Source organism: Pleurodeles waltl, chromosome 7, assembly GCF_031143425.1.
Source record: "Pleurodeles waltl isolate 20211129_DDA chromosome 7, aPleWal1.hap1.20221129, whole genome shotgun sequence".
Lineage (NCBI taxonomy): Eukaryota > Metazoa > Chordata > Amphibia > Caudata > Salamandridae > Pleurodeles > Pleurodeles waltl.
Window position 1 is genome coordinate 1,465,101,316 of NC_090446.1, and position 13,046 is coordinate 1,465,114,361.

At 43.0% G+C, this 13,046-nt stretch overlaps 1 protein-coding gene across 2 annotated transcripts in view; it reads left to right on the top strand.

The window, feature by feature from the left end:
- The window catches only part of RBM42 (RNA binding motif protein 42), a 118,177-nt gene that overhangs the window by 12,213 nt on the left and 92,918 nt on the right, over nt 1-13,046 (top strand). For both annotated transcript variants that reach the window (XM_069201149.1, XM_069201150.1), the window contains exons 2-3: nt 1,113-1,479; nt 1,885-1,966. In XM_069201149.1, the coding sequence (XP_069057250.1) occupies nt 1,113-1,479; nt 1,885-1,966 (449 nt within the window). The remainder of the gene's footprint in view (nt 1-1,112; nt 1,480-1,884; nt 1,967-13,046) is intronic.

The window sequence follows — 13,046 nt, forward strand, 5'->3', positions numbered from 1 at the left end:
AGACCAATGGATAAGATCACTGACTGTCCCACACATACACGAGGATTAGGATGGCTCAGGGTTGTAAATACAATATTATTAAAGAGTAGGGGCGAAAGTTGGGAGCTGTATCCTTGAACTAAAATGTCCAGCTTAATTGCTTGTACCCTATTCTTTAGGTTGGAATTAAACCATCTCGGGACCTTTCCTCAATGCAGTGTTTAGTACACAAATATTTTTTAGGTTTCTCCCTAGTCAAAATGCAATCCATACATTTAGTGATAGAAACAGCCTAAGCCCATTTACCTAGGCAACAAGATGGCTCGAAGGGCAAAGCATCGCCTAGAAAATGGGCACGTTTTGACCCATTAGAGGCAGCCATGTGCTTGATTAAATTGGGATTGTTATATTGCTGCCCAGAATGAATTTTAAACAAAATCTTGAACTCCAATATAAATACTGTGCTCGGTAATCTATCCACTGTGTACTCATGGCTATACCTACTGTTTTTATTTTATTTTTGTTTCCATATTTCCGGACCTGCCGACTTTTGAAAAATATACATAGTGTGAGAAGGAGGAAGGGGGGTCTTGAAGGGAGTGGGGTTTAGTACAACTCACAGACCAAAGCACTTTAAATTCACTGCCCCCTTCATCGAACGCCAAAAAGCAAAATCTCTGAGGTTGCCACTGATGTCTGAGGACATCAACTATGCTGAACATCCAAGAAGTTATCTGGAACTTCCTGTCTGCAGGGCCTTTCAGTTGATTGTTTTCACAATATGTGATATCAGCACCTCACTTAGTGACTGTGTGATGAGAGCAGAGTTAAAATTGCTGCAAATGGAAACCCCTGTTTCTGTGCTCTTGTTGACTTGGCCATCTTCGTGGTCTGTTGGAATCCCATCTCCATGGTGGTTTTAGGCCACTACGATTAATGTGATGATGCTAAGCATTCTGGTTGCAGGTTTGCATCAGTCAGAAACTGTTTTTTCTTTTTGGTCGATTTTTTTTCTTTTTCTTTTTTTAAAATCTACTGGCACATATTTTCTTCTTGCTTTCTGTGACTGCTTTGGAATGTTGGTCTTTATTTCTGTAGTGTATTTTCATTTCTTTCATTTGCTCTTTCTACAGGTTCGAGCAGGAGGTATTGGGTGCTCCAGTTACTGCACCTCCGGCAGCACCAGCACTAGCAACTCCAGTGACACCCCCAACTGTAACTCCAGTTACAGAGGCAATTGCGCCTCAGGCTGCAGCTTCTGTAGCACCTCCGGTGGAAGCAACAGCGGCACCACCGGCTGCGACTCCAGTGGCACCGCAAGCAGAAGATGAAGTGGCACAACAGGACACTGCTCCGTCAGCTTCTACAACATCAATTGAAGGCGACGAGCCAGCAAGTGAATTGGCAGCTTCCCCACCAGAGGAGCCATTGCCAGTGGATCTTCCCGTGCCAGCTGTGCCAGTCAATAGGCCAATCATTTCAACCAACACCTATCAACAGGTAGGTTGGGCTTTGTTCCATCCCTGTTAATTGTGACTTTATGGTTATAGGGCCAAACGGTAGATGAAGCTTTTGTCAAAGGGCTTATCGATGTAAAACTTGAGTAATGTTTATAGACCTCTCCACCAAAGATATAGAAATGTACTCCAAGGAAACATAGCTGGAAGACTCTAGCCCTATTTTTAGGGTCTGCACACACTGTAGATATTCTTACAGAACTGACAGTGAGAAAGTGACCTTGTATGGTAAGGCATATGCCATCTTTGTGGAGCTCTCGCAGTGAATCTGATCAGAGTGGATCAGAAATGCGTTGTGACATCTGTGTGAATTTCCTCAGTTATGCAGTGTTTTTTTCTTTTCTCTACCAGTCTGGTGCGTGTTACATACCCTGACTTTGCGTTTTAGGTTCAACAGACTCTGGAGGCGAGGGCTGCAGCAGCAGTTGTGGGCCAGATTGTGGCTCCTCCCATACCATTTGTTGGCCCAGGTACAGTACATTAACCTAAATCATGAATTAATTGAGTTTTTATAAAAGTAGAACTTAATAGTGGTATCAAGATTGGTGGCCTGTGGGTAGTTGTGCTTTAGGATCAGTACTGGTCAAATGACATCATATGCTGTGTTGTTAATACACCTCGGTTTGCAGTGTCTACTTTTTTCAGAAGTAAAATATTTTTTTGCAGTGTCCAGCTAATTGTTATCTGCGCCTCTGTAAATGGACACTTTTTCTGCTGGTATCAGGTGTGGAATTTTGACATTCATGTGTAACAAAGACCCCTTAAATACAATTCACTGACATATTTGATTAAAAAGGATTGCTTGTTTTGACCAGAGAATTATTTTATACAGACATTTCTTTCAACAGTAGACCCTCTGTTGTTTCATAGAATGCAGCAGTTGTGTTTTTTTTGTGTTGATCGTTGTTGTGTACTGCTTAAGCGGTTTTGTCCAGGGGATTTAATACTAGCAGAATCTGGGTCAGAATGCTGGATTCTGCCTTGTCTAACTGTAGAATTGATCCTCCTTTTGCTGCTGCTCTGTGTGCTATATCTGTTTTGCGTGTGAAGGAAGCTTGCTCTACTGTTTATATCTGTACCTTGTTTGTGTGTAAAGGAAAGTGCAAAGACAGCATTGCTCAGTGGCATCTTACTATCATACCAGTACCCAATACACTCCCATGGCCTTGTAGGAGGCTGGACAGGCTTGTAGTGGGTACCAAGAGGTACTTACACCTTGCACCAGGCCCAGGTATCCCTTATTAGTGTAGAGGGGTGTCTAGCAGCATAGACTGATAGAAATGGTAGCTTAGCAGAGCAGCTTAGGCTGAACTAGGAGACGAGTGAAGCTCCTACAGTACCACTAGTGTCATATGCACAATATCATAAGAAAACACAATACACCGATATACTAAAAATAAAGGTACTTTATTTTTATGACAATATGCCAAAAGTATCTCAGTGAGTACCCTCAGTATGAGGATAGCAAATATACACAAGATATACGTACACAATACCAAAATATGCAGTAATAGTCTTAGAAAACAGTGCAAACAATGTATAGTTACAATAGTATGCAATGGGGACACATAGGGATAGGGGCAACACAAACCATATACTCCAAAAGTGGAATGCGACCCACGAATGGACCCCAAACCTATGTGACCTTGTAGAGGGTCGCTGGGACTGTAAGAAAACAGTTAGGGTTAGAAAAATAGCCCACCCCAAGACCCTGAAAAGTAAGTGCAAAGTGCACTAAAGTTCCCCAAAGGACATAGAAGTTGTGATAGGGGAATTCTGCAGGAAAGACCCAAATCAGCAATGCAACAACAATGGATTTCCAAACGAGGGTACCTGTGGAACAAGGGGACCAAGTCCAAATGTCACAAGCAAGTCGGAGATGGGCAGATGCCCAGGAAATGCCAGCTGTGGGTGCAAAGAAGCTGCTACTGGACAGTAGAAGCTGAAGATTCTGCAGGAACGACAAGGGCTAGGAACTTCCTCTTTGGAGGACGGATCCCTCACGCCGTGGAGAGTCGTGCAGAAGTGTTTTCCTGAAGAAAGACCGCCAACAAGCCTTGCTAGCTGCAAATCGTGCGGTTAGGGTTTTTGGATGCTGCTGTGGCCCAGGAGGGACCAGGATGTCGCCAATTGCGTCTGGGGACAGAAGGCGTGTCGAGCAAGACAAGAAGCCCTCTCAGAAGCAGGCAGCACCCGCAGAAGTGCCGGAACAGGCACTACAAAGTGGAGTGAAACGGTGCTCACCCGAAGTCGCACAAAGGAGTCCCACGTCGCCGGAGGACAACTTAGGAGGTCGTGCAATGCAGGTTAGAGTGCCGTGAACCCAGGCTGCACTGTGCACAAAGGATTTCCGCCGGAAGTGCACAGATGCCGGAGTAGCTGCAAAAGTCGCGGTTCCCAGCAATGCAGTCTGGCGTGGGGAGGCAAGGACTTACCTCCACCAAACTTGGACTGAAGAGTCACTGGACTGTGGGAGTCACTTGGACAGAGTTGCTGGATTCAAGGGACCTCGCTCGTCGTGCTGAGAGGAGACCCAGGGTACCAGTGATGCAGTTCTTTGGTGCCTGCGGTTTGCAGGGGGACGATTCCGTCGACCCACGGGAGATTTCTTCTGAGCTTCTAGTGCAGAGAGGAGGCAGACTACCCCCACAGCATGCACCACCAGGAAAGCAGTCGAGAAGGCGGCAGGATCAGCGTTACAAGGTCGCAGTAGTCGTCTTTGCTACTTTGTTGCAGTTTTGCAGGCTTCCTGTGCGGTCAGCAGTCGATTCCTTGGCAGAAGGTGAAGAGAGAGATGCAGAGGAACTCTGATGAGCTCTTGCATTCGTTATCTAAAGAATTCCCCAAAGCAGAGACCCTAAATAGCCAGAAAAGGAGGTTTGGCTACCTAGGAGAGAGGATAGGCTAGCAACACCTGGAGGAGCCTATCAGAAGGAGTCTCTGACGTCACCTGCTGGCACTGGCCACTCAGAGCAGTCCAGTGTGCCAGCAGCACCTCTGTTTCCAAGATGGCAGAGGTCTGGAGCACACTGGAGGAGCTCTGGGCACCTCCCAGGGGAGGTGCAGGTCAGGGGAGAGGTCACTCCCCTTTCCTTTGTCCAGTTTCGCGCCAGAGCAGGGCTGAGGGATCCCTGAACCGGTGTAGACAGGCTTATGCAGAGATGGGCACCATCTGTGCCCATCAAAGCATTTCCAGAGGCTGGGGGAGGCTACTCCTCCCCAGCCCTGACACCTTTTTCCAAAGGGAGAGGGTGTAACACCCTCTCTCTGAGGAATTCCTTTGTTCTGCCTTCCTGGGCCAAGCCTGGCTGGACCCCAGGAGGGCAGAAACCTGCCTGAGGGGTTGGCAGCAGCAGCAGCTGCAGTGAAACCCCGGGAAAGGTAGTTTGGCAGTACCCGGGTCTGAGCTAGAGACTCTGGGATCATTGGGGTGTAAATTCCATGATCTTAGACATGTTACATGGCCATGTTCGAAGTTATCATTGTGACGCTATACATATGTTGTGACATATGTATAGTGCACGCGTGTGATGGTGTCCCCGCACTCACAAAGTCCGGGGAATTTGCCCTGAACAATGTGGGAGCACCTTGGCTAGTGCCAGGGTGCCCACACACTAAGTAACTTAGCACCCAACCTTTACCAGGTAAAGGTTAGACATATAGGTGACTTATAAGTTACTTAAGTGCAATGGTAAATGGCTGTGAAATAACGTGGACGTTATTTCACTCAGGCTGCACTGGCAGGCCTGTGTAAGAATTGTCAGATCTCCCTATGGGTGGCACAAGAACTGCTGCAGCCCATAGGGATCTCCTGGAACCCCAATACCCTGGGTACCTCAGTACCATATACTAGGGAATTATAAGGGTGTTCCAGTATGCCAATGTAAATTGGTGAAATTGGTCACTAGCCTGTTAGTGACTATTTGGAAAGAAAATGAGAGAGCATAACCACTGAGGTTCTGGATAGCAGAGCCTCAGTGAGACAGTTAGTCATAACACAGGTAACACATACAGGGCACACTTATGAGCACTGGGGCCCTGGCTGGCAGGGTCCCAGTGACACATACCCCCATATTTCACTGTATATATGTTGTTTTAGTTGTAACATGCCAGGCAAGATGGTACTTTCCTACAGGCCTTATATATGAAGTAAAAAAAGTGTCTATATTTTGAGTATTTTTTTTCTGATGATAGAGAAACGTTGGTTCATGGTGTATCTGAATACCTCAGTTACCTACTGCATTAAAGCACATTTTTATTGAATACCTATTTTAAACGTTCTGTATATTTGGTGCATAGTATTTACATTTATTTCCAAGTAAATATTGTGTGCCATATCCACAACTGATCACAGCACCATAAGAATCAAAAAGTCACATTGTATATCCTAGTACTAATCGCTTTCCCGATGTATGTCTTGCAGTTTGATAAGACCAGATTGATATTAGGACAAGTACAGAAAAGTTATCATATTATTCAGCTTGCCTGGTTTTAACAGTAGATTGCTACATTAATCTATAATAAGATACACATCTTTTAGGACATCCCAAAGCTGGTTGATGTGTTAACTTGATGAAACACTTTTTAAACAGTTGAAGTTGTACGCCTTATGAATTCTGGCATCCTTGTGTGCCTCCAGTGGGAACTTGCGACTGTGTTGGGCTTAGGCCCAAATGTACGTTGATTTCAGAGGTTCTATCTTGTTGGGGAGTCTCACAATATCTTTTGAGAGTGGTTCTTTCCTTTTGTTTTGCGTGCAGAGGCTGCATGCGACTTCAGGGAGTCCAGGAGGGGGTGAAACAACAATGGACTACTCTGGACAGATTGGGGGCCTCGTTTGCACTGGTGGTCCACTCCCCCTCGGGTTGGTGATGGTGGGTGCAGTGGTGTCTTCAGGTGTCGGGTCTTTGCTATCCTGGAGGCTGCAGAGTCTTTTCTGTAAAGTTGGTTGGGGAGCAAGTCCACTGCTCACAGGAGAGACTTGAGTTTTTTTCAAAAGCCGGCAGTCCTTCCAGGTTTCTGGAGCTTGAGCTGCAGGACAAGGCGTCTTCTGGTGCAGAGTCTGTCGAGGAGTGCATGCAGGGTTGGTACCAGGTCAGCTGCTTCTTCTTCTCCTCTTCTGCGGGTGCGTCTCTTCTTTGTCCTTTTCGTCTTAGGTCATCAGGCTCAAAGTTCTTTAGGATGACTACACCCTTATGACCTTTTACGTTGGGAAGTGGCATAACCCTGGCTCTAGTGGCCTAATTCCTTCCAAACCAAGATGGAGGAATTAAAAAGTGTCCACTTCAGCTCACCCACCTTAGGGGTGGGACTGGCATGAAGTGGGCCCACCTACTAATTTGACCAATTTTCCCGCCTGTCTTTCCACCGAAAGTGGGGTCAGGACAAGGGGGGGTTGGTCATCTATGCCATTTGGAGAGACCTTGATTGCATTACAAAGGCAGCTAGGCCTTTGAAGCTTCCAGCCCTGGAATGTCCATCCTGTATAGGTGAGGTGTCAATAACCCCCTCCCAGTGCAGGCTTTTGTCTCTGAACCCCAAGAGCGCTGGCTGTCATATTAGGGGGTGAGAAATATGGCTAAGGTGGCTGAACTGGGCAGGACTAGTTGGGTAATACACTATTAGCTGGTAGGTTTTCAGAGGGCACCTCTAAGGTGCCCCACAGGTGCAGGTATTGGTAAATCCAACACTGGCATCGGTGTGTGGGTTTCACCAATTCGAGATGTTTGATACCAAACATCCCTATCTTCAGTGAAGTCATCATGTAGCAGGGAAACTCATGGCTTCCCTGGTCGCTTACTTTGTCTGAGAATCGACAGAGTCATAGCAGGGGCATATCCGCTTGTGCAAATATGCCCTCACATGTAATTTAATGCACCCAGCCATAGGGCTGTAAGGCCTTCTAGAGGGGTGACTTGCATATATTATATGTTGTGTTATGGGACATGGCACACAACCTGTGTCATGTTGTGTTTTCACTTTTATCTGCACCTAGACACCCAGCCTGCAATGGCCGCAAGCTTGGTGAAGAGTTCCTTAAGGTGGCACAATTTGCTCTGTAGCTCTTAGGGACCCTCTTTAGTACCCCAGACCATAGGTACCAGAGGCACCATTTACTATGGGCTTACACAGGGGGCTAAAGGTTTTGCCAGTTGTGAAAACGACTGTGGAGTTTTAGGGGGAAAAGATCTGGCACTGAGGACCTGGTTAGCAGTAACCCAGTGCACTTTCAGTCGAAATCACATCAGATAGGCAAAAAGTGGGGGCTAACCATGCCAAAAAGGCTATTTTCTTACACCCTCACACATAGATAAAAAAAGAATGACTTAGATGTTGGTGAGGGTAATAAGTGGTTTGAGAAAAGCAGCGGGAGTGGGTGGGGGTGTGCAGGAGAGAGCAACAAGAGGTGAGGGAGAAGTGTACAAGGGGGACAGCAATACGAAGATGTGGGACAAGCACATTAGGGAAACAGTGCAGAGTACAGGTTGTATGTGGATGGTAGTACATAAGCGAGAGAGAGCAGCCACCAGAGTGAGAAAGGCCAAACACAGAGCAAGGTGGGGAATATATGGGGAGAATGTGAAATATGTGGGAGAAAGCTTGAAAACACTTGCATTTTATTTACCAAAAAAAAGTAATTCTTTAAAAGTGGGAAGTGGAAAGACAGGAGTCAGTGAGTGACCATGATATAAAAGAGGCAAAGCTCCAGGAGAGAGCAAACGCAAGCACAAGAGAAGCCATTGAATAAAAAGCAGACCAATGAGAGTGACAATAAAGCCAGCCAGTGGTAAGCATTAGGGGCTCTGTAAGTTCTTGATAAGCCCAAAATAGAACTTTCACAACTAGACAGATTTTGCTGTTTTGAAGATGCGACCTAAAAGACAGCCAAGACTGAAAGAAGACTGAAAGAAGACTCTGAGGCAAGGCAACACAGAGAGAAAAAGAGATGAGGAAAAGTGAAATGCAGATTGCCTAGAACATCATTTTATAAATAACTTCAAAACAAAATTTGTATGTAACACACAAACATTTCTTTACATTATTTCACACCATAAAATAATAAAATTGCCAATCCTTGAACACTGCATACCATATTCCTGGTATAATCCAGTCAGACTGCTTGAGTAGTTTTCTCATGTTGGTACAGTAGTCCATCTTCAAGGACTGTGCACCAGCAGTAGCCAAATACCGTGAACAATTTGGGATTAAAAGAGAAAAATGAGAATGGTTGAGTGAGAAATATACTATGGAAGAGGCAATCCCATACATTGGAAGTCATCTAAAACAGTGTGGTAAATTGCACAACATTTGAACTGCAAAGCCAATTTAAAATAGACTCAGATGGGTAGTGGGAGTGAAAGTGCTTATGCCGCTGGGTATTTCCACACTGCTGGCCTCCTTTCCCTGTGTGCATTCAAATGGATAACTTATTCCTCCTGGTTATTTTTTTAATATTGCTACAATTATTCATAAACTTTCTGCACTCCTGCCATGCAGTCACTTGTTACCAATTTATTTTTGAAGATTAGTGAAAAATACAGTGATCATCAACAGCCCCTATTAATTGTCTGTATTAAATGCAGACTCCCACTGCTTCACCACCCCCTCCCCCTCCCCCACCCCGCCCCCTATCCCAAATTAAACATTATTTTGAGATTTCTTTGTGTGGTGACACCTGCACCATTTTTTTTTCTTTTTTACTTTCAACAAGAATTTAACTTTGAAAAAAAGTTTTATATTCCATCACATCTCGGCATTACTGCCAGGAACATATGGTATAATTTGTTGTCGATTTTGTTTTCTTTCAGAGGCCCACAGGGTCATTGGCATGGAATGGTCACACTTCAAGCTTTGCTGTCTGATCTCATGGAGAATGACAATTTCAGACCACATAATGTGCCACTAATTGCCTTTGAATAATGAGCCTGTTTATTGCAACATTTTCCGAAAATCCTAACTGAACTCCTGTGACCCATCCAATGTTAGGACTGCCAAGAGTGTACTTGGGATGTGTCCCGTAGTAAATGCGAGCCTCTTCTTTGGAAGACTTCAGTATTGTACCAAGTGTTTTGCCCGCCTGTCCTGTATCTTTCATATTTGGGCAACATGCATCAGCTCTGAGATGAAGATCCTAGCACTTGCAAAAATTGCCATTCTGCATGGGCAAGAGTTTTGGATCGAAAGTTATCTTCTGCATAGTGAAGCAGTAAAATGTATGTCACCAATTGCAGTGTCTGACAATTGCACCCGCATTTCGGTCGAAATTGAAGGACAGGACCTTGAAGAGTTTCCTGCGTGCAGAATACTTTGGTGTCAAGATTGCAAAGTTGAAAAACGTTGCAAAACCAGGTGTTGCGGCGGCCTCAATTACAGGATCAGTACAGTTCTTCTAGTCTGTGTGCCTTCTGGACGCAACATGATTCTTGGACTTTTTCACCTGGACTATTTTGATGGTGCTAGGAAAGAAGCAATGCAAGACTTGCTTTACTATTATAGAGCTGATTCACACAGGCCATAGGATGAGGATGGTTCCATAATTATATCACCTTTCGGTGGAGGACATATTGTGAAGAAGCTCTCTAAACAAGGCTGCTGGTATAACTCCCCCAGTGGGCTGAAGCTGAGCAAGAACAACAGGATGACAGTGGAAAGTGTACCTTTTGCGCAGAGCTTGCATTTGAGACATCCTTGAAAATTGGAGCCCAGTCGTATGCGACAGCCCAATATTCAGTTAAGGAGCATTTATGAGCCACAGTTTGTGTTCTGTCTGGAAGCTAGGTAGAATATGTTACCCTTAAACATAATGCGAAGTCTGCATGTAAATAATGTTGCTGAAGATGTTTGTGTTGATGTGTCTGTAGATATTAGTATGGTTGTAAGTAAGAGAATTCTTTTAAAGTTTTATATGTTTACAACTGACTACATTTCCCCATTGGAGCGATATAAGGGTTTTCACCTTAGCTAATTTTCATTTTTGGTGCAAGGCTAAGGATGCCCATTGGTCTGTTTATAAAAATTTTAAAAAAAATACTTGGAATAAGAATGTACTAATCAGCAACAAACTTGAATTTTATATGAGAGTGATGCTTTACACAGCATCTATCTAGTGATGCTTTAGACAAGGTAATAGTCGAAGGAAGATATGATGCTATGGTAAGAATTTGAGCTTAATGAGTAAAAACTATGGCTTATCTATATCTATATGCCGATGCCTTTTCAAAAGAGTCGAAATTTGAGGCAAACAAAAGTCCACAATTTCACTCTTCATTTTTTAAATGGGAATTAAATTGTTTCTTAGGGAATAAAATAGTATTTTGCATTTCTGACTACAGTTAAAACCCCCAAATTATATCTTTATTTTCATAAATGGCTATTTTTGTTGTACTTTTATTTGTAAGACTCCTCTTCAAATCTGCAGTACAGCAACTACTTGTGGCATCTCAGTGATCATGCAGGGTTCTAAAAATCCACTCGATCACTCGCATAGGCGAGTCTTATTTGATCAAGTCGAGCTATTTTCATTCCTTGTCCCTTCTGGCGAGTTGACTCTGAGCAGGTGATCTGTTCAGTTGAATAGTGGAGGGGCAATAAAAGATGCCTTTAAATCTTGTTCTTATGTCACATTTGCTCTGTGTTCAGACAGAGGTCAAAAGTCAGTTTTTGTTTCACTTAATTCTCATTCTGACTGCAGAGTTCCAGGGCTTTGTAAGGTGAACTGTGTGACCTGCTGCTTAGAATGTAAAATAAAAGGATATAGGTTGTCCGGTTTTTCCTAACACACCTCATTTAAATGACTAAGTCAACTGTGCAAACATTTCGAAATATATTTCAGTAATTGTGAAAGCCCTTTCTTATATTTGTGTGATGAAAAAATATTTTAATAGGATGAAAACAAACCAGAATACTTTACATGTTGATGTACAAAAGATATGTTTTCTGAAACCCAATTTTCATTGATAAAACTATATAATGCATTAATTAGTGAAGCTGCAAGTTAGTGGAAAGTTTTGGGACATTTCTTGGAAAGTTTCTGTGTGTAGATGACAATATGTTACAACATCATGGTTTAGTAATATATTTATTAAAATTGAGTGTTTAAACAAACTGAGAAACACTTCTGCCCTGATGGCAATGTTTTTAGTAAACTAAAAGAATTCCTAGGTTTTGTGGGCTAGACCTCATGGGTATGTGGGCTAGATTCTTGTGATGCATGCAGCAAACTTTAGTCTACTCAATGTAACAAAAGAGTTTGTTTGTAGTGCAGAAATGCCGAGCTCACATATTTGAAGGTGCAATCATATGTGAGAATTAAGAAAAAGGTGACACTGTAAACTATTTGCTGAGGATCACACAATTTGAGACCCGTTTATGGGTCAAGTACATTACTGTTGGGTCGAGTAGATTATTTAAGTTACTGGACCTGCAGGTCTAGTAACATTTTAATGATTTTTCGAGCCCTGCTAAGGTCAGTGTGAGAGAGGGCTGTGTATTCATTACCCTGCATTTCTTTCTGTTTGAAGTATTGGCGTAGTCTTTTGTAGTCTTTGTTAGGATGTTACCCATAAAGCCCTACTATATTTTGGTTTGCTTGTAATATTTTATATTTCACATGTTATTAGGTCCAACTGCATTCCGATCGTGTCTGTATTTCTGTGGAAGCTTTATGCTATAATGCCAGCACAGCCAAGTTAAGATTGTCTGCTTGCTATTTTGGATCAAAATATTTTATGTTTTAATATAGCTTTAGTTTGCCCCTTTTTTTTTTTTTAAACTGTTTAAACCGTGGTTTGACGGAGGAATCCGTAAACAGGGAAGCAAACCTCTGGGAAACTAAAAAAAAGGAATATATTGGTTTATACACTGAGTCACAAAGTCACTGAACTAATTCTTTTAATTGCTGAAATGGGTATGGCACATGAATGGTTGCAGGTTCCAATCCACCGTTCATGTTTCAACCTTTCATGTTTCAGAGGTCACTATGAGTGTTATTGATGGATAATCAGGATGCCTATTATTTTGATTCTTTGAAACGTATGTTAAATACTGCATAGACAGTACGTTATTTTTTAGATGATTATTTTATTATTCTTAATACTACTCATGACAGTCACCTACATTCCATACCTGTGTTGTGTGACTTTGTGCTTGGGATTTGTGTGCTAACATGCCTTTATCAGTGAACGTTCGCTGTTTCAGAATAATCATTTTCAGACTTTATTGACGGATTTAATTGTTACTTTTGATAGCTATCTCTGGTTCTTCTATCCCCAGCTTATTGTGTTTTGGAAGGTTACCAAGCACGTACATTTGCTTGAAGTAAGCACAAACAGCCCGGACCTTATTTGTTTTTGCCTAAAGAGTCAGAATTCCTGCGGGTGGGTCATTCTAACATTTTACCTTTGCTTTCACCTGACCAGACAAATAGGTTTATCGCTTATACCGTTTCAAAAGATTCACTGTCTTGGGGTCATCTTTATCAGTGTCACCTTATATAAACTAATTTACTAAATATTCCTTATATTATATGTGATTGGTTTTGGTTATAACCCT